The sequence below is a fragment of the Triturus cristatus genome, chromosome 4_1 (assembly GCF_964204655.1).
Source record: "Triturus cristatus chromosome 4_1, aTriCri1.1, whole genome shotgun sequence".
Taxonomy (NCBI): Eukaryota; Metazoa; Chordata; class Amphibia; order Caudata; family Salamandridae; genus Triturus; species Triturus cristatus.
In genome coordinates this window covers 979655721-979676437 of record NC_140585.1, presented here as the reverse complement: position 1 = coordinate 979676437, position 20717 = coordinate 979655721, and the positions used below count along the sequence as shown (strand labels likewise).

Sequence of the window (20717 nt, the reverse complement as noted above, 5' to 3'; positions counted from 1 at the left end):
CGCAACAAAAAATTGGCTATATGGTCACTGAATGTCAATGGAATAACTAAGTATATCAGACGATAAAAAATACTACCAATGGTATCTGCAAAGGTAACAGAAATTGTACTCAAACAGGAGGCCCACCTCTGTAAAGAGGAATTGGAAAAGTTAACCAGCCATTGGGAGCCGAAAGGAATTTGTGCTTCATGCTCTGATCATGACACTGCCCAAAACCCATCTTAATTCTTAAAACCCAGGAACTAAGGGGTCGACATTATACTACACAAAAACCTAGCTACCAAAGTGCAAAAAACTTGGACAGATGATGTGGGGCGTTATGAATTTGCTCAACTCACATTATACTAACACATACAATAGCTTCTTCTTTTCAACCCTGAGTAGACTATTTACGGAATTTGGACAATTTAACCTCATTGTAGGAGGAGACTCACACATAGTGATCATCCGATCAGTGAAAAATCAGGTCACCCAGACTTCATGAACGATAATTACACAGGCCAATTGAAAGTCGATGCCTGACCACACTGCGAGATCTGTGGCACCTCACGCATCCCAAGAACAGGGAATTTGCATATCTTTGCAGGGTACACAGATTGGAGTCACAAATTTATTTCTTCCTCTTAAACTCTGCCGTGCTGCTCAGGGTAAGTGCAGTATTGATTGATGTGGACTATCTGAAAACACACCCTTATTTATTTGTATTGACCTGCAAACCATACAACATGAACATGTCTTTTAAATGTATCACAGTACAAGCCTCCTCAAACAAAGCAAAAGCTTACCAATATACTTTGGTAATACCTCGATCTAAACAACCTACTACTTCTCCACAACTACTGTTGGTGGCTGATAACGCTTTTATGAGACGGATACTGATTAAGAAAGTGGCCATATGCCGCAAGGTATCTGAAAAACTGATACATGTGCTTGAATATTACATAAAAAAAACTACAAAAATGCTATAGGCAAAGCCCGACCAACGGGAACCTGATTACTTCTGCACAAAACCTATCAATTGGATACAATCTTATCCAATGTTGCCGAAAACGCATTACCACATATTAAAAGCATGAGATACGCATGGAGAGAAAGCAGGACAAATATTAGCTTTACAGCGGGAACAATGAGAGTCAAGCTTGGCTATCCCTGCTATTTGATCAAAGACTGGTAACCTATCAATTCATCCGGATGAATTCAAATCCTTTTATACCAATTTCTACTCTACAGAAAACGGTGAAGGTACCAGCATCAAAACTTTTTTTATAAATAATCTTGTTATACTCCAACTAACTGAACACCTTCGCAAAGATTTAGATCAGGAAGTCACTGATGCTGCAGAAGTAACTAAATCATTAGTCACAGGAAAATCTTCAGAGAAGGACGGATTCCCTTCGGGATTCTACAGGTATACTTCGGACCTAGTCACTCCAGTGTTAAGTAAGGTATTCCACGGTGTGATGAAAGAAAAACATCCTTACCCAGAATTCAATAAAGCAATTGTTACGCGGAAACCAGGAAGCGATGTACTTCAATGTGCCAAATATAGGCCAATTTCCCTGCTTAACTGTTATGTGAAAATCTTAGCAAAATTCCGTGCAACACGACTTAGAGACTTCCAACTGCTTACACTGTTCCTTAAGAGATTCAGGACATCTCTGCACCACTGAGGATATTTAAAATGGTGCTGTATGCTGATGATATTTTGATGAGTATCAGTGAACCAACCACATCTCTAATGCCAATGAGGTCTTTCTTTGCAAGCTTCACCGGTTACGAAATTAACTGGACTAGCAGCAAGACGACACCCATGACTATATCCACTGAATCTGGGGTACTTAATGGTGTGACTTTTAAAATGATATAAAACAAACTGAAATATGTGAGAATACTGATATCCATAAATGTAGACCAAATGATAACAGATAACTTACAAGGCCTCCTATACCAAGTGCAGCAGGACTTCCTTAAATGGGAAAAATTGCAGCTGTCCTTATGGAGAAGAACCCAGACTATTAAGATGATGATAGCCCAAGACTGAACTATTTCATTGGAATGATGCCTCTAAATATAGCAAATCACTTGAAAATAACTGACTTACTGATCAAGAAATTCACATGGGGTCTGGCTACACCCAGACTTGCAATGCCCAAACTGTATGCAGCTACCACATATGGAGGCCTGAGACTTCTCACATTGGATTGTGTTACCTAGCGCACCATCTGTCTCGGATCGTTTATCACATCAACTCACGTTTAGATACCACAAAATGGGTCATTTTGGAAAGACACCCTCAAAGCCTTTTTTCGCAAGTCCGACATTTCAGATACCCAAAGAACCCAATATTGATACATATTTATGAAATGTGGCAATCAGCAAAAAAACATCTAGGCAAGCACTGTTGTGCCCATCTGGCACAATGCAGAGCTGCAAATTGGTGTTACCATCCACTACTGGAGAATATGGGAATCAAACCACCCTGAAAAAATTCGCAGACCTGAAGTCTGAATTCGACCTGGACAAAGATTAATGTTGGAGATACCTGCAGCTCCAACACTACTCTGTAATAAAATAGGCCCTGTATTCCTCACCCTAGAACAGTCTCCATTATATGTCCAGCTGGAAAAATGGGGGCACTAAGAGAAATTAATATCAGGACTCCACACCTTTAGCCATTTCAATATTGTACAGGAACAGCATTAATCTCCTCAAAAACTGTGCAAAATCAAGATAATGCCTACTAATCTATGTTGGAGATGTAAACTTCCAGGAGATGACATACTGCACATTTTCTGTCAATGTACAGAAATGCAAAAGTTCTGACAAATTTGGAACACTTGAACTTCCAACAGTATCTTGAAGTTAATATCCTAGCCAGAGCTAGCAGTCGTACATGACACAGTGGAACATCAAAGATTGCAAACCACCTGAAACAGTGGTGGGATACTGTATTGGTGGTAGCCAAACTCTGTATACCTCAACACTGGAAATCGTCCTGTATACCATCATATAAAGAATGGATGGAAACACTGACATTGATGGCAGTGCATGAGAGACTATTGTATAGAGTTAATGACCAACCTCTTATATTTGAAGCAGTTTGGGGTTCTTTCCTCTCAGAATGTCCGAAACAGACCTTCACTGGGCCCATTCAACCCCTGGTATCCTGTGCCTAAGTCAGTGCAATGGTATTTACCTACAGATGGAGACATAACACGATAAGTATAACAATCCTGACACACTGTATCTCACCTTGTACCCTTCCTAAATCGCAGATGTTATGAGTCAATGATAACCTTTTATGTGCTATTTTAAGCACTCCTCCAACCCTTATCTTTTGCCTTTCGCCTCCTCCACCTCACAACTCATACCTATGAATATCATATGATTATTTTACTGAATGGTAACATTGAGAAAATGTTTTTCTCAATTTATTTTCCGTGGAACCCAAAGCAGTGATTCTTGAGTGTGAATGTACACATTTTGAGTGTAAAATACAAGTAATACATGCAACTTCCAATAATAATGCTTCAAACAAATAAAAAGAGAGATTCATGGCAGAACCTTGATGAACACTCAACTCGTGGGATAAGATATAGGAAGAGTGTTTTTTTAGCCAGGAAGCAAAATACATATACAGTGAGACGCAGGAGTGGGATCAGAACAAAGCAGACACACAGATCATCGGATAGAAGACACGACCAAAAGAAGAGTGATTCACCAGGTCAAAATTATAGAAAAAATATTGAAGTAAGGGTATTGTGTTGAGCAGAAATAAGAAGATTGTGTGTATGCAGCACAGGGATTTCTATCAAGTGAAAAGCTACCATGGAATGGATAGAAGAAATAGAGGAATAAGGAACATTTTCAAAGACTTCAGACAAAAATGGGGAAAAATATAAGAGGCTGGTTGAGTTTGTCAAAGGTTCAGGTTAGCATTCTTGTGGCGAAAATAAAAGCAAACTGCAACGTCAAATTTATTTTCCCTATTTAAAACATCTTAAATTGCTCTATAGCTGTCTCTCATCATTGCCACATTATTGTACTTTGAATGAAAGGGGTATTCACTCAATAATATATACATTGAACATTTCTATTTGGTGCTTTGTTTCAACAGTACTTGCACATAAAACTACTGAGATATACTACTAAGTGCCACATTATGAACTGATTTGCATTTGTCGAAGAGGACATAGTTTTTGGCATGCTCTGTACCACAAGAGTTTCAGTGTTCTCAACATAGAACAGTAAGTGGTGTTACAATTCCTCATTCTTGACGTCTTCACTTTGTCTTGAGCTGGGCAGGATGTGTTGGCTTTACATGTCTTTCCTGAGCCACTGCAGTCAGGCGACTCCCTCCACCACATTCCCAAGCTTACCGTGGCAAATGAGAGCAGAAGCTTTCCATCTTTAGAAACCAAGTAGGATACCACCGAGATGCCCCCCCCTCCTCCCCCCGTTGGAGATCCAAGTCCGCAGAGCTGTGCTCAGTCCCTCTTGACTGTTTTTCAGGCCTCATGAGATCAATGGCAGAGACAGAAACTTGTGTAGGATGCTGAAGACCCAATGAAGGTGGAATGCCTCTCATAGAGACCCCTGAAAAGGAAGCTCCTGAATAAATTTAGCAGGAGAGAATTGATCGAACAAAGGTATGTTCTACTAGGTTGAAGATATACTGAACCAACTCCGCTCATGAATCTTGTGGTTGGCAAGATGAAACCTGCTGAGTTTGTTTGCCTTGATGTTGAAGGATCCAGCTAGGGGACTGACCTTCAGAGAAAGCAAAGTGCAAGCCATTCCCAAAGTCTCAGTTACAGTTCCACTGGAAGGCCTACATAGGCCAATGGGCCTGAGGCACCAGCAGGATGAATGAAGCCAGGAGCTGAAGAAGCCTCACAATCATCAGGACTGGAACAAAAGCTCTCCTCTGAAACATCTAGACCCTAGCCTGAAGGTCCCTGGCTCGAAGCAGGGGTAGAAACGTTTTCAAAGGTATCATGACCAGGATGGCCTCTACAAAAGGAACCCTCTGCACAGGCTGAAGGTGGAATTTTGGTTCACCGATAAAGAATCCCAGGAGGAACAACATCATCATCTGTAGGTGGTCCGAGACTAACTGCAACAACTCCTCCTATACCAGCCAGTGATCAAAATACAGGAACACCTGTAACCCCAACCTGCTCGAATGGGCCACAACATGACCTTTGTAAATATCCAAGGGGTCAATGTAAGGCCGAAGGGCAGGGTGGTGAATTGAAAATGTTCTGAAAGAATGACAAAGCAAAGAGGCCGCTTGTGGGACTGAAGGACTGGCACATGGTAATACATGTCCTGCCAGTCCTCGGTGTCCAAGACCAACAGGACCTGGACACGCGTTAACATTTGAACTTCAAGAATCTGAGCTCTAAAACTGGTCTTAATCCCCTACTTGGGGGCCTTTCCTGCCCTGGAAAAAGCACCCCATGTGTTTCTTTCCATCAGACACCACTTTGATAGTGCCCATGACTTGCAACTTCAGGACTTCTTGACAAGGCGCAGTTCCATAATGCACCAGCGGTTGAGTAAAAATTGGAGGATCACGGGGAGGAGAAAAACTGAACAATCTGAAGGACCCATTGGGCTGAGTAATTGAACTCCAGCTGGAGTTCAGCAAAATTGAATCCTGACCCCTCCCGGTCCCAAATGACTGTTAGATAGGAAATTAAAAAGGTTTAATGGCGGAGGTGCCAGGCCTAGAGGAGGACTGTTGGTAATCGGTCCTCTAACTTCCTCCCAGCCCCTCAAGCCACAAAAAGGCTGACTTGGCTTGTGGACTGGTTGCAATGTTGCCTCTGTCAATAGGTAAGACCCTTTGCGTATCCACAAATCTTGCAACACCGGTAGTGAAATTGGTGAGCATGTGGAAGCAGCCCAAGAGAATGAGTTGTAACTCTGTAATCCTTAAAGTGTCGTAGTCCCAAATCCACTTTTTCTCCAGATAGCCTGGCCTCCTCAAAGGGAATATTCGTCATAGAAGCTTAAACATCGCAGAATACACGGTGGAGTGTATCCAAGCATGGCATCTTATGACAACACTGGTGTCCAAAGCCCAGGCAGTGGAATCTGTGGTATCCAAGCTATAGTGCAAAACCTATTTCATTGCATTGCGGTCATCCTACAGTGTCTGGGTGAAGGGTGCTCGAAGATCATCAGGCAAAGCAGTTAGGATCTGACTTGCCATGTCCCAAAGATGGTGGGTGTAGCAACCCAGGAGACAGACTGCATTCAAGGAGTGAAACGGCGGACTGCCTAATGAGAAAACTCTTCACCTTAGCATGTCTCGTTTTTGATTCCATGTCCGGTGAAGCAGTAAGGAAAGATTTCGAATTTAACTTGGCACATGGAAGTCTGAACAAAAAGCTCTCAGGAGTAGGATGTTGTATTAAGAAAACCATATCCCCGGTGAAGTCCTGCGTTCTCCCGCAACAGGGTGTCTCACTGGTGGGGCCCAGCAAGAGTTGGACAAGACCATCATGGGACATTATATCAGGGCCTTCTTAAGTTACTGCATGGGCTTCAGTGTTGAGTGACCAGGGTGAAATATCTCTGAGGGGGAGAATTGTTTGGGTTTTCCCCATGAGGATTTCCAGATACGGCATATCTGTTGCTCCGCAAATCACCACCACAAAAGAAGCAGTTTTGTCAGTGGGGGTACTAGGAACAAGTTAACTTCTGTTTCCAAAAAGTGTTCAGGCCACTGGCATTAGCATCATCGGAGTTGAGGTGGAGTAAGCGGTCCTCCTCATCATTGTCTTCATTATAGGGTACATGCTCAAGGCTTTAAATAGCAACAAAGTCTGATCCAATAAGAGTCTTCATCCTCCTGAAATATTGCCTATGAGGAAAGGGAGTCCTCCTCAAACTGAATTTGGGCCTTGTTGATTGTGTATAGCCACAAGGGGTGTGCCCTGGTCGTCTGGGTGGAATCTAGTTCAGGCCCCACTGCAGCCGAGGGGGATCCCTGCTCACTGACACTCTTTTTTAGAAGAAAAGTGAAGGCCCACATCAAAGGGCATGGAAAAAGAGGAACTGGCATCAGTGTGCAGGGAAGTCGCCTATATGTGGCTCCATGTTGTCATGTCTGGAGGTGGGACAGAGTGACAACGGAAGCCCGTGGTGCAGGAGCCACTGTAGAGAATGTCTGCATCCAGCCTGGCATTTGGGAGGATTCGGGTGAGGAATCTATGGTTCAAAGTACTCATCAGAAGAAGCTTACATAATACACAATGCCCTCTTACCGTTTCCCTATATAGATGGCGGTTGCTGAGAAGTCAGCTGATTCTACTGGGAGGTTTTCCATTTTCACAAGAGATAAAGCTAGTGGTAAGATTTTGAGGCACTTACGCTGTCACTCTTCATTAATGTGGAAGACCATTCACAGATATGTCCTGACGATCTGGAGCCTCACGCAGCTTTTCTTACCACCTGCAGCCCAAACTCTTCATTCAGGGATAAGAGTGAGAATACGCAAGGCCTGACCTTTCAGGCTGCTGTGATATGGTCATGTGATGTCACCTATTTGTGTAGCTTCTAAGCCCTGGGGGCAGGGCTTTAAGTGGGCCGGGTCTCACCGGTGTTTTTTTTAAAGGAGGCCTCCAAATGGGTTTCTATCGGGCTCTGTTTTGTGGCCCGGCACAGGCGGTCCGTTTTTTTCTGGACTGCAGTGACAGCAGGCACATCGATGTGCGCTGCTCACACTGCTCACTTCTCACTAGTGGAGAAGTTATGGCATAGCGTCATGCCAGATGAGCGTTGTAGGGGAAGGAAAATTCTTTAAAGAGAGTCATTTTCTCTCTTAATAGCCCTTCTCTTTTTTAAACTCAGGAGCATTGTCGTGGTGTCCCCAGGGCTTTAAGTGGAAGCTTTTTCAATATTATATACAAGCCATAGTTGTTGCTTATTTATCTTATGCAACTAACAACCATTGACAAAGCCAATAATCCTGACTTGTTGTAGGTATGATGTTACTAGTAGTCTCATATATCTGGATGCAATGACAGAAACAGCAAAATACAATTCGGACGGCACACTATGCTAAACACAGATTTTTAGCTTTTGTGTTTTTAAGTCACGCCCTTAATTACATTGGCCACGCCCCTATGAGAGACCCCCCCAGTTTTTTCATCCCACTTAAAGCCCTGCCTGGGGGTAACTGATTAGGTGTTGCCCTTTTTAGGTTTTGCCTGCACAGCGCTTGCAAAATCTCTTGTAAATTAAAAAAAAAAGCTTTCCATGCTTCTCATTGGTCAGCCACTCCTGCTACCTCCTGCTTCCACTTTCGCTTGGAATGTTCCTGTCTTCTCTGGAGTAGGGATGAAGTAGGGTTTCCTGTCTACAGTCTGTGCTCTTCCACTGGCCTCTGGCTTGCAGAGGTACTTTTGTAATGTTACTCTAGCACTCCCCTTCCCTCTCTCCCTTGTTACCTGCTCTCGTTTCATTCACCCGGGCCTCATTCAGAAACATGCATTCTGTGAAAACAACACAACAACCAGAGTATACACAATTCAGAAGGTAAATATCTCAACACAAGATCTCTGATGAATGTTTTCTTACGTGATAGAGACCCCACTACTAGTAACATTTGTCACTGCAGCAGGAAAACTGACTTGTCTTGTGTCAGATAACATTATGGCGGCTCAGTAGCCCACATCGATATATTGTGCTGGTCACGGTGCTCAGAGCGAGTGCAAACCCGAAGAGGTCACAGTTGCACACGGAAGGGGAGGGTGCTGCAGTGCAACTTCCGTTCTAGAGTTGAACTAACAGCGGCTCCGCTGCACGATTAGGGGAGACTTATGGCTGGTTACTTTGCCCTACAGCGGCGGTTTCCTAACTGTAAACATTCTGCCAATCTGGGCCGGTCTCAGGATCCATTGTTTGTCTAAGGATGTAAAGAGCTCCTTTTATTTAAATCACTTTCCTATTGAAAAACTTGGTACCAGAAATAGCATGGCAATGTTATTCGTTTTCACCACTGAGAGATGTTGTGTGATCCTGGACAATCATTAGGTCTCGCCTTGCTATCGCGTAATCGATCGCAAAGCGAGACTATTGTAAGGGGCTCCCAAAAGTGCTCCGAAAAGCGGATTGCATGGGGAGCACGCGCATAATCACGCGCATCGTGCCGCCATGCAATCCGTTTGGCATCTCACTTCAAAGGGTCCGCTCCCCCGCCTGGAATGCGCTCCCCCGCCCCCGCCAAGCGCGCGCGCCACGCTCCGCCGGGCTTGTCTTGTTAGTAAAGGGGCACTGTTGCAGTTTTTGTTCCCACAGACGCTCCAGGGCAGCCTCGCATGCTGCTGCCGCTGCCGGACTCATGCTGTGCTTGCTAGTCAAGCTGATAATGTGTTTCTATAACCTCATTAGCATTTCCCATACTTGCTTTTTGAGTGTTTGGTGTTTTGCAGTATTTTCATTTCGATCTTTTAAAGCTGAAAACCCCACACATGGAGTCATTCCGTGCATGACTACAGAGCTCCGCCATTGCACCTCACTCCTGACAATGACACACTCTGCTATTCCCGTTTGCGGGTCCGACTCCCAAGCACAGATCGACCACTGCGCCTCAACTCTGCCAGGCAGCACCCCTTCACTTCTTACACCGGAAGCTCCACGGTAATACAATGCATCTGAGTCGAGGGGTGCAACGCACCCTGCACTTCCTGTCGCTGACACGCTCGTGCGCGCTCTGTCAGCGCACCTGCAGCCCGTCCTGTTGCACCTACTGCGGCAGATCCGGTGCGAGGAGTCGCCCCCTCCCTGACCAGCCTCCCCCGCACACAGACCCCCCTCCGCGCTTTATGGGCCAGCTGTGCCGGTGACATATTGCCGCAGCGCCATGCCCAGCCGTTGCACCCGGCACGCAGGAGCCCGCGCGCCCATGCACCGCCGCGCGCCCACTCTTTAATGTTGCAATTGTGAGTGATGTCCTCCCCACATCTGTAATTAGGAGGAGAAACAGAAGTCAACGGCGTGCTTTAACGCAGAGAGGCCGTTAATGTGAGTGGCACGCACAGAAGTGCTCCAGATTTCACCGGTGGCGTCCCGGTGACTTACCGCAGCCGCCTGCCACCGCCGAGCAAAGCTTGAGTGATTAACAGCGCCTTGCTAGTCAATCTTATGTTATGGTTATTAGTGCAGCGCGCAGACTGGGCTGCGCGAAAGGTGCTTTGTTAATTTGGTTCAATTGGAAGTTTGTGCCTGTTGTTGGTCGGTTCTCGTGTGAGATACGCATGGCGACCACTTCGCTCCAAGTTATTTAAGGACACTGCCTCCAGGCCTTAACTTTTCAGATATAAATCATTGCTTTAAGGTATTTTAGTCAAATTAGGTCAATGGAAGCTAAGCAAAACTACAACACCCAGAATGCAATGGCCTACGCACAGACGTACTGGACTAGAAACTGTGCCCATAATGACCTGGAGGGAAGTGGTCCCCCTTAAGGAGGAGGCAAGGCTGGCAACTTCATAAGGAAAGTTAATGGGGCAGTAGGAGAACACCACCCAGTGGCAGTACCTTGTGACTACATACAGGTCATAGCTATCTTTTTAGGTCGAGCATTCAAGACCTCTTGTATATACTTTAGTATATACTTATTTATAGATTTATACGTGTATGTACTTTGTGGGCTCTGGAGATCAGCCCTAGGACTTGTCTGTTTCTGCTTAGGGACTTTTTTACTGTTCAACAGCCTCTATTTAACTGTCTTAATAGAAAACGACCAGCAGAGTTCAGTAAAGTACCAGAATTGCTTTCTGCTGAGAGATTTTCTTTTTTTTCTTTTTCTGGCAACTGCTTCTATTTAACTTTCTTGATAGAAAACGATCAGCAAAGGTCAGTAACATACCAGAATCACTTTAGCATTTTCTAGATTCCAGTCCGTAGAAATTGTCTTCCACGAGCACCCATAGACAATAATATATTTTTCAAATTTTGTATTTTCAGTGATATGACCACCGAAGGCCCTGATTTTATGTTAAAAACAGAGCTTTGGACTATACCATTTCCCACTGAAAGGCAATATTTATCTCCATGTGTTCCCATACCTGGCGTGTCACTCAGTTTGGTGCTTACTTTCCCTCCATGTTAAAGAACAGTAGATGTTTCAGTATAATATATCATGGTGTTCACCTGCCATGGCTGCCATTGAGTTACAATGAACAATGAATGAAACAAGTATAAGAACAGCCCTCTGCATGGCTGTTGCACTTGCCGAATAGTCCTTTGTTTGATGCCTTATAGAAGGAATTCGGTTCCACCTGTTCCGAAACATTTGTTAATGTTTTAGGGCAGTCTTTGAGTCGGTAATATACATAGGAGGGTTTGCAGTCTAATGTACCACCAAAGAACACCAAAGGTGATGGGCGGAATGAGTGTAATAAGCCTAACCACTGGCAATTCCTTGCAGTAACATTCCAACCCTTAGTTTTTTGCCCACCATGCCATCTCAGTTTGCACCCACCATATGCAAACCAGTCTTGACCCTGCTCAAATAGGGACACTCCAAACCAAAGTGCCAGGCCTGGTCCTACCTGAACCGGAACACAAGCAACCCAAGACCAGTTTCACCCCGAATGTGGATCAGCTTCTTCTAAAGGACTTCCTCCAGCCCTCTGTCGCTCTCATGATGGGTGAGAGATGGGTGAGAGTGCAGGACAGGGTCGCTGTCTCAAAATATATCTATTCTAATGGGGCCAGTCAGAAGTTGGCCAATTCTATCCATTCAGTGCTTAGTTTCCCACCCCTCTGTCACCATCTGTCATCGTGGAAAAAACAAAAGAGATTAGATTGGCAAAAGGTGGAAACTTGTTTATTGCAAGTGAAATGCAAGATGCAATGAAAAGATTGGGGGATGTGAGTGCAGTTGGAGTGCCTGATGTATGTCCTGGCAGGTTGCAAATTGATGCAAATTTGCCAGGTTGCAAATGGATGTAAATTTGCCAGGTCGCAAATGGATGCAAATTTGCCAGGTCGCAAATGGGTGTAAATTGCCCATCAACTTGTTGCGGCCTGTCTGTTAGTTTTAGACGCATCCAATGTACCAATAGGTCAAGTCGCAAAATGAGAATTTTGAGAGGACCTAAAAAGCTAGTCCTGGGTAAAATGTATGTCAACCCAGCGTACATCACGTATTTCACATTTTGTTTGTTACGGGACATTTCCAAAAGTAAGCCATTATGCCACGTCACTGAATTACACTAATGTTTATCACAAAATTATAGCAGAGGAGCAGTGTGAACAACCATAACATAAGTGCTGTAGCGGCTGCTACTGGGCATCAGCAGTGGGGCAGGGCATGTGGGTGTTTTTTAAAAAGAGAGAAACCACTCCAAAAAAAAAATAGGCCCCGCATTACTGAAAATTAGACCTATTGGTGTTGCATTATTATTTGCAATGCCAAGAGCTCAAACTTTTACTAATGCGAGTCCTATTGCATTGCAAATGCTTGTTTTTTTCTTCCCGTCCCTTAGTTTGTGGGAAGGGATTTAAGAATTCACAAAATTGCTGTTATTGTGTGCCCCGGGTTTGTTAGCTAGTTCTTACTTGAAGTTCATTTTGTGAACAAAAGCGGCCATCTCTTCTCACGTTTCTTTCTATCTGCAGTGTTAAATACTATATCCGAGCATTGAATATTTTAGGAATTGTGTCGGTAATGGTTCCCTTTCAAAGGATAAGACGAGCAAATTCTATTAGCAAGTTTTCATAAGGCGTGATCTAAATGCCAACTCTGTTGAAGGACAGCACATTGTGCGCATATTTAAGTGCGAACTGCTCAAGAGTGCATCATGGGATGGTGTGTGTTCAGTGCCCTCGGTGTGTGTATTTAAGACACTAATGGCTTGGCTGTTTTTTCACCTGCTGTTTTAATTGCAATCCTTGTTTAAGCCCCACCACTCAACATATGCAATATATTTACAATGAATATGTCCTCACTGGTATTTATTTTACCGGCCGCTGGATGTTGAAGTGCTATTGTGTCCCAGAATGTAACAACACAGTAATTTCAGCTGTAGGGTTATTAAACAACGTTCCTTTCGTACCAAGAAACAAGCCTGTGGCAAGGAGTTTGCACAATTATCTCTGTATAAGGTATATGGACACACTAGCCTGGCTAACACTAACCGGGTTTAGACACTATGACTTCTGTTCTATGCAAACCCACATTAAGAAAGTATGGTTCTGAAATGGAAATGACAGTGATCTCTACAGCAGGCACAGTACCCAAGAGGAGTTTACCAGAATTCAGTCCAGTAACCTGCATCCTGCATGCACGCACAAAACAGTTTTACCAGAATTGTATCCTGCTGCCAGCAGGGCACACACAAGCCTCTGCAGTAGATACTTTAAACCACTATGCTACACGGCCATGTACTGAACCTCTGGTCAGCAAGATGTCTGAAATGGATTTCTTCACGGTTTCTGCCTTTTCATGTCCATATTCTCTTTCTACTAACCTCTTTCTCAGTGCTCCTCAATCCCTCCCACTTAACAATACTTTTGCCACTCCTCTTTCCTTTCCTGGTTAACATCCTCCTTCTGTTTGTTTATACTGTTCTTCTGCCACTTCTTTTTCTCTTTACCTTTATTCAGTGTATACTGGTGAAAGCAGAAAGTGTGTTAATCACCTCAGGATTATACTCCAAACTAGTCAGGTGGCAAACTAGCACCTGGAGGTGTTGGTGGAGCAGATATGGGGGTAACCTAGTCGTCCCCTTCATCATCCGCAGTAGTTGTTTGGTCCTGCGGTATTTCCTCTTCTTAGGGTTCATTGTGATTTTCCCTTGATCCACATAGTCATCGCGATAGCAATTTGTTCTAATGGTCATGTGTGGGGTGTCTTGGCCAGTGGCACCCTTGGAGTGGGCTGGTGAGAGAGGGTTTTTTTTTGTCACCTCTGGTCCCTTTGATTTAGAAGGTGTGTTCACCTTAGAAGAAAACATTTGATGATAGTCTTGCAGCATCATGCGAAGGTCCGTTACTAGTGCCACTAGTATTTGCATTGTGGGTTCCTGTGAGTGTTGAACCTCAAAGGTATCCTCGTAAACCTCGAATTCCATAAAGTCGTCTTAGTTTTTGCCTTGCTGTACCCTGTCTCTGAATGAGAAATGACCATACATATATTGTGATTCTTGCTCATTATGGTCATCTCATTCATGGCATTTCACATGAAGTTGAGATGGACTAATGGCGTCCCCGAATCCCCGAACAAACTATCATTATCTACCTCATCACCTGCATTCCCCATTTCAAGCAGGTGAACTGGTGGTAATGGTGATACCTTGCTAGGTGACGCCAATTCCGGTCTTAGTACTGGTTCGGTAACGGCCGTCGGCGATGTGATGGATAACAAGAGACTTGGGGTGAATAGGCGTCATCTTCGCTGTCAGATGAAGCGGCATCGGCAGAGTCGACATTTGTGTATCCGTCAATGGTGTCGACAGGCAGACTCTTCGTCGACGATGGTCTCATCGTTGAAATTCTTGCTGTCGACAAGCTTGTCGTTGGCACTACTGTGACCGTAGATGAGGTGGAAGACACCGGTATCGTGGCTGTCTTCGCCATAGACCTCTTTGCCTTCATCGGAGTTGTCAATTGCGTCGACAATTTGCCCCCATTTTATTGAGGCAGTTTCTCTGACATTTGCAGAGGCTAAAGCTTTTTCAACAAGTGTTGATGACTCAGAAGCTGACATCTTTTGACCCTTTTTCTCCTGAGGTGTTGGAAAATAATCTTTTCTGTGACTGTTTTCTGTGTTCCACCTTTTTTAGGATATTTTTTGGTGGTTCATTGGTATCTTTTTTGATTTATCTCTTTTATGAGAGAAAATGCAATTAAAAAAGACCTAGATGAAGGTTTTACACTGCTAGTTATAATTACCATGGGGCTCCCACCTCGACGACAGGTAAGATACAAGCATGTAAATCTATGAAAGATTCAATATTGGAAATTTTGAGCGGTTTTTCAAGACTCGGGTAAAGAATGGGAGAAAAGAGATTGGATGGCACCTGGTCTAAGTAAAATTGTGCAGACAACGTTTTTTGAGGAGGAAGTTAATCCAAAATGACCTTTACAAATTTATTCCTATGTACTTGTATTGTCAGTGTTCGAGATCACAGCTTTTTCATTTACAAATATGGTGCTTTCAATTCACAGCATAATTATTCCTTCCTGTGCAAACTGCCATTTTTTTGTTTAAGCTTTTGCAGATTTACATTTGTGTCTGTGAGGTGTTAACATGAAGCTACTAAAGCGCATTCATAATGGTGACATTACACAAGTATTGGGTTTGTATAAGTGAGTGCGGGACGTTCCCAAGCTCTGTACACAAATGGAACCAGCCTTCTTCATTATGACCTGCATGGTGGTGATTTGGGGCGGTGAAAGGACTGGGAGAAATACTAGCTATTTTGCTGCAAGAGGATATAGGTGAATGCAAGGTTGCTGTACTGAAACACTGTAACCTAACCTCAACGAATGCATACAATTCCTACACAGTGGAGCGTTTGACAAAATGTGAATAAATAACTCTGGCCATATTTTTTCTTTTTTCTTAAGGTTAAACATATAGCGGACGATTTGCCTTGCAGTTGCTCCAGTCGGTTTTCTATAGAGTATTTATCTGAAGGACGCTACCGTTTGGGGGATAAAATTATTTTCATACGGGTAAGCATAAACAACTCGTACAAATATAAAGATATACATTTTTTTGTTGTTTTAGGTTGTCTATTCCATCACTAGGCTACTCAGGGAAGAGATCTGTAAACCCCCCAGGACGCTAGTGGTTAGGATGAGTAGTCGCTATACCCCTGCAAAGGAAACACTCCCTCATAAGATTTAGGCCTGTCATTTATTGGCTTAGTAGCCCGCTCTTGGGCTGAGGGAGGGAGTGTGGCAGGAAAGAGGGTTTGCAAGCAACGGCTGTGATGCAGGTCTGCTATCAGAATCTCATTAACCATGGAATGGCATTGAATAAACACTGACCAGTCAAGGTTTTGCCCCAACCCCCAGTCTAATGCGAACTGATCTCATGTCTTAATGTCCGAGTTTGACTGTGGGTGCATTATGGTTTGTGGGGGATTTTCTGTTTGTAGAACACAACCGATTAATACCACTGGAATGGGACAGGTCCTTGAAAAAGGGAATTGATGGTTCATGGGCAGTTAATAATCAGAGCCGTCTTTTCATTCGTTGTCATCGTGCTTGTTTATTAAATCAATGGGATATGTACAGTTCTGGAGGATATTTTAGGGTTAAGTAAGGGTAATGTCTACCTCTCTGGGATGTGCCTTCCACACCACCAATTCACATATCTTCAGCCTGGCCCTTGTACCGAAATGAGTGGACCGCAAAAACCGTAATTGTGGCTGATAGGGAAAATCTCAGCAGCTTCCACAAACAGTCAGAATCAATCATGTTGACAAATTCTCAGTGTGGGTTCACAAATGGAATCATATGCTTGGGTGTTTTCACTTTGACTATTTAGTGCACAAGAATGTTTGTGAATTACATCTCTACAGGGTACTAAATTTGGCTAAATCAGCAGTTTGTGTTTCGTGAACAAAATGTATTCATTTCTGATCAAAGCTGCACCTCCATGCAAATTTTGGTAAAAACATTCAGTACCTGCAAAATTATATCCTCCTGTAACCTTTGATTTCCATGCCCAGTTTGCACCAAATTTGAAACCAGATCTTGTACGTGTGACAAATCTCTGCTGAATTAAGAGGTGATTCGTCAAACGTTTTAGAAGTTATGCTAAGAATTCTTTTTTAGTGAATATTTGGGTTTTTTCAATAATATGCCACATTTAGCTCTACTCTGGTGGCAATGACACAAGCAGGCAACCTCAGCTACATCCTACCTTTGCCCTTTTTGTGTGCAAAGTAGAGTTTGACCAAATGGCCTGGCGTGCGGCTAAGCCCTGTTCTCATCCTCCAGAGCAGCGACCAATAACTACCTGCGAATATTCAGTGTTTAGATACTTCGCAATGCAAAAATTTATTTTCTCCTGTGCTATAATACGCCGTAATTCAATACAAAAAACTACCATTGCTCCCGCTGACATATGCCAGGGGTAAATTCGGCTTTGTGGACACTAGAAGGCCAAAATTACCATTGTAACTCTAGTACTAGAATATTTGGGGACACAGCAACTTTCCCTCAAATATTACCGGAGACTTATTCACCTTGCTAACTCCTGCCCTAGAATAATTTGGGGAAGGTTATAAAATTCCCAAGCATTTTTAGGAAGTATTAAAAGTACTAATTTTGAATGGCAGAAAGTGCTGCCCTGAGGGTGCAGCTCTGAGCAAAAAAACTCGAAATACCACATTAAAACCAGTGAACCAGAGGAAGCCAGTTATTTTGATTTGCTATTTCAAATGTGGTTAACTTAACGTTTTTGTTCGCATTTCTCTCTCCGGTTAAATGACAGCATTTTGTCAGATTGCCGATAAAGAATTGCTTCCCACAAGGATTCTTCAGGCTGTGAGCGTAATATATGTGGACAGAAGCAATATCAGGCGATAAAAGCACTGTAAGCGAAGTATTGTCGCAAGAGATCATGAACATTGTGCTGGTTCAGTACAATCATCACGTATGAGCCAAGAAAAAATGGTGCCTTCACAATGATCATTGTAATGATGACAAGTTTACAAGTCATTAAGAGCAGTTATGCCCTAACAAGATGTTAGAAGAACAGTGAGGAGGAAATCTTTAGTGGTAATATAAAATGGGCAAGTTGCTCCTTGAGCCCACTCGGCATGGGTCATGTGCCGGCACAACCCCGCCAACAAGACAGTCTAAAGAAAGCGATCAGGATGAATATTTTGCAGGATCCGGGGTTTGGGGGACTGGACTCTCGGGATATCTTCCCCATATAGTTTCAATGAAGGTGTATGACATTGTCTGACAAATACGTCAGGATATAATATACGTTTGCAAAAAGGAAGCAGTTTTATAATGGTACATTAGGCCTGTGGTAAGGGAGTAGAAATTTAAGGGGTCTTGAATTCTTAAAAAGAACAAATGTGCATAGAAATAGTGAGCTTGTAAGGGTTTTCTGCTTTTTCTGGCGTTACGGAGATTGGGGACGTGTTACATTGATATAGGCATATTAACAAAACATTGCTTTCTTTTGTGGTCATAGGCAAGTTAATTGCTTGTATGCGAACTGCACATGGTCGATAGGAGTAGTGAAAAAAAGGACCGAGTTTAATGTGGATATTTGTGATACAGTTTGGTGGAAATTCGTGACATTGGTTTACACAAAATAAAGCCCAATTTAATATTGGATATAGGCACCAGCTGCTGTTATTGCAGATATACTGCATCAAGGATAAAATGGCACAGTAGCTGAGAATTATGTTAAAGCTGTGGCAACTGTCCCAGGTTTACTTTATTGCATATGGTGGAATGGGGACTGATATTTGGAAAGGTATGTTTGATAAAATCATCCTAAAAGAATAAACTGAACTACGTCTCCACTAACAGTGATACTGTGGGATGTTGTCTCGTTGGAAACTATAGAAATATTGGTGTTGCGGAAAAAAAGCAATGGATGTATGAAAATGAAAGCAAAAGGTATTATACAGGGTTTGGTTATGGATCTTAAGGTGCTTTCAAGGATCAGAAAGAAGCATCATTAGAAGACAAAGGTAGGATGAGGTATGGGGAGATATGGGCCCAGATTATGTAATAGTGCCTTGTCTTTGTTTCCCCCATGGCGCACTTTAAAATATGTTCACCAGGCACAAACAGGCCTAGTGCGCCCTATTACAATCAATATGCTACCCCCAGAGCAGCCACTAACACGTGCTGCCCTGGGGGCATCGCGTTGCTGAAAGAAAAGAGTGGTTGCTCAAAGCAGGTGCTCCGTTTTTACTGCGCAGACCGCAGCGATATGCACTTCAAAGGGGGACAGATATCCCCTAGCAGGATAGTGCTGTGAGTGACATCTAGGCAGGTCATGGGATGCTCTGGGAGGGCACACTGATAGTGTGCCACCTCTTTGTGGCACACTATCAGTGCACCTTTTGACGGCCTCTCTGTCCCTATATTCAAAATATGGACGGGGCATAGAGGAAAAGTGTTTTCCACATTTGCATGGGACCATGCCACCATGCACTGTATTCGTGCGGGCACTATCTGTATTATATGAGGGGTTTCACACACATCTGCTGCACCTTTTGTAGTACTTCAGTGCCCCAGAGGTGCAGAAAACCAGTGCACATTCCTGTTGTGCCCCAGGGGCACTATATGTAAAACATCCCATGATCTTCTATTGAGTCTGTGGGTTCCTAGAAGAAAAAGATTTCGAAATTGAATCATATGAGAATGCACTTTGTTGAAAGCAAAATATTCGAGGTTTGGAATCTGGCTTCTACTTCTTTTTACAAAACATTATTAGTTTTAAAATATATAGGATTTCCAATAATTACAATATTACCAGACCTAAAAGAGGTGGGAAACAGGCATGACCTCGAACAGTTTACACTTAAACCAAATATGTTTGTGAACTCATTCAGAGATTGGTCTAGCGAGGCCAGCTCTGCACTGCATGTATAACAATAAATCGTCAAGAGGGGACAGAGACTGAGGAACGAAAAACAGTCCCTACACCCTTCCTCTCCTCACTCTCTCTACTTCGATTATCTCGCTACGTCTCTCCTCTGTCTCTTCTCCAATTCCTCTCTCCAAGCACCCCTGCAGAGGCGCCAGGGCCAGACTGGAAACCTAAAGCAGCCCTGGCAAATTTTGCCAGACCATCCCCCATACTGTGCATAGCGATAGAGCACACCTGACAACTACAAGGGGGTGGTGGTTCTCCCCCCCAAAAATTTGGGGAAAAATGTTGATTTCTACAACACATTTTTCATTATATACATTCAATTGTATTCGTTTTTAAAGCAGAGTAAATGATGACCTTACAGTACACCAGGATACACCAATCTCAGAGCTCTTCGATGATTCCCGCACCATCGCCCCCCAGCAGTGCCTCTCATCTCTCCATAGCCCTTCTGTCACATGTATTTCATTTGTTTAATAGCACCTCTCATACAAGTGTAGGGTGTTGGAGAACTTTAACACACACTCACGATCACACACTCACTCTCTCTCGCTCTCTCACACACACACACACACACACACACACACACACACACACACACACACTCTCACACACACTCTCACACACACTCATACATGTGTAAATCAGTGTATAGAAAATGTTACTTAAGACTAAGGGGACTACAAGGTGTAGGATTCATGTGTCAAACAGACTGGTAGGCATTTTTTAACAGTGCATGGGCAGCACACACTCAGGAATCAGAACCTAACACAGTGTTTAGGGGTGACTTTACTAATAAGAATTTGTTTCTACCCAAATAGACCCTTTTTTAGCCAAATTAAGATAATGAAACACTGGGGCGAGAACATAACTCTCTAACGTAGATTACGATTGTAACTTATGAACTGTACAGTAACAGAAGGATCTCTGTGACAAAAGCAGTAAACCACTTAGCTATGCACATAAAATACTGTTCTGTGATCTGCATAGCAAACGCTCTTTGCAGCAGGCATATTAACCTTCTGCGCTACCTTAGATGAGTCAAAACTGTCACTAGACAAAACTCCGATCTCCAGTTGGTATATTAATCCCCAGAGTTATCTTGACAATT

At 43.4% G+C, this 20717-nt stretch overlaps 1 protein-coding gene across 3 annotated transcripts in view; it reads left to right on the top strand.

Annotated features, from left to right (window-relative positions):
- Positions 1 to 20717, top strand: part of GAS2L3 (growth arrest specific 2 like 3) — a 242004-nt gene that overhangs the window by 209059 nt on the left and 12228 nt on the right. For all 3 annotated transcript variants that reach the window (XM_085653891.1, XM_085653890.1, XM_085653892.1), the window contains one exon: positions 15595 to 15702. In XM_085653891.1, the coding sequence (XP_085510017.1) occupies positions 15595 to 15702 (108 nt within the window). The remainder of the gene's footprint in view (positions 1 to 15594; positions 15703 to 20717) is intronic.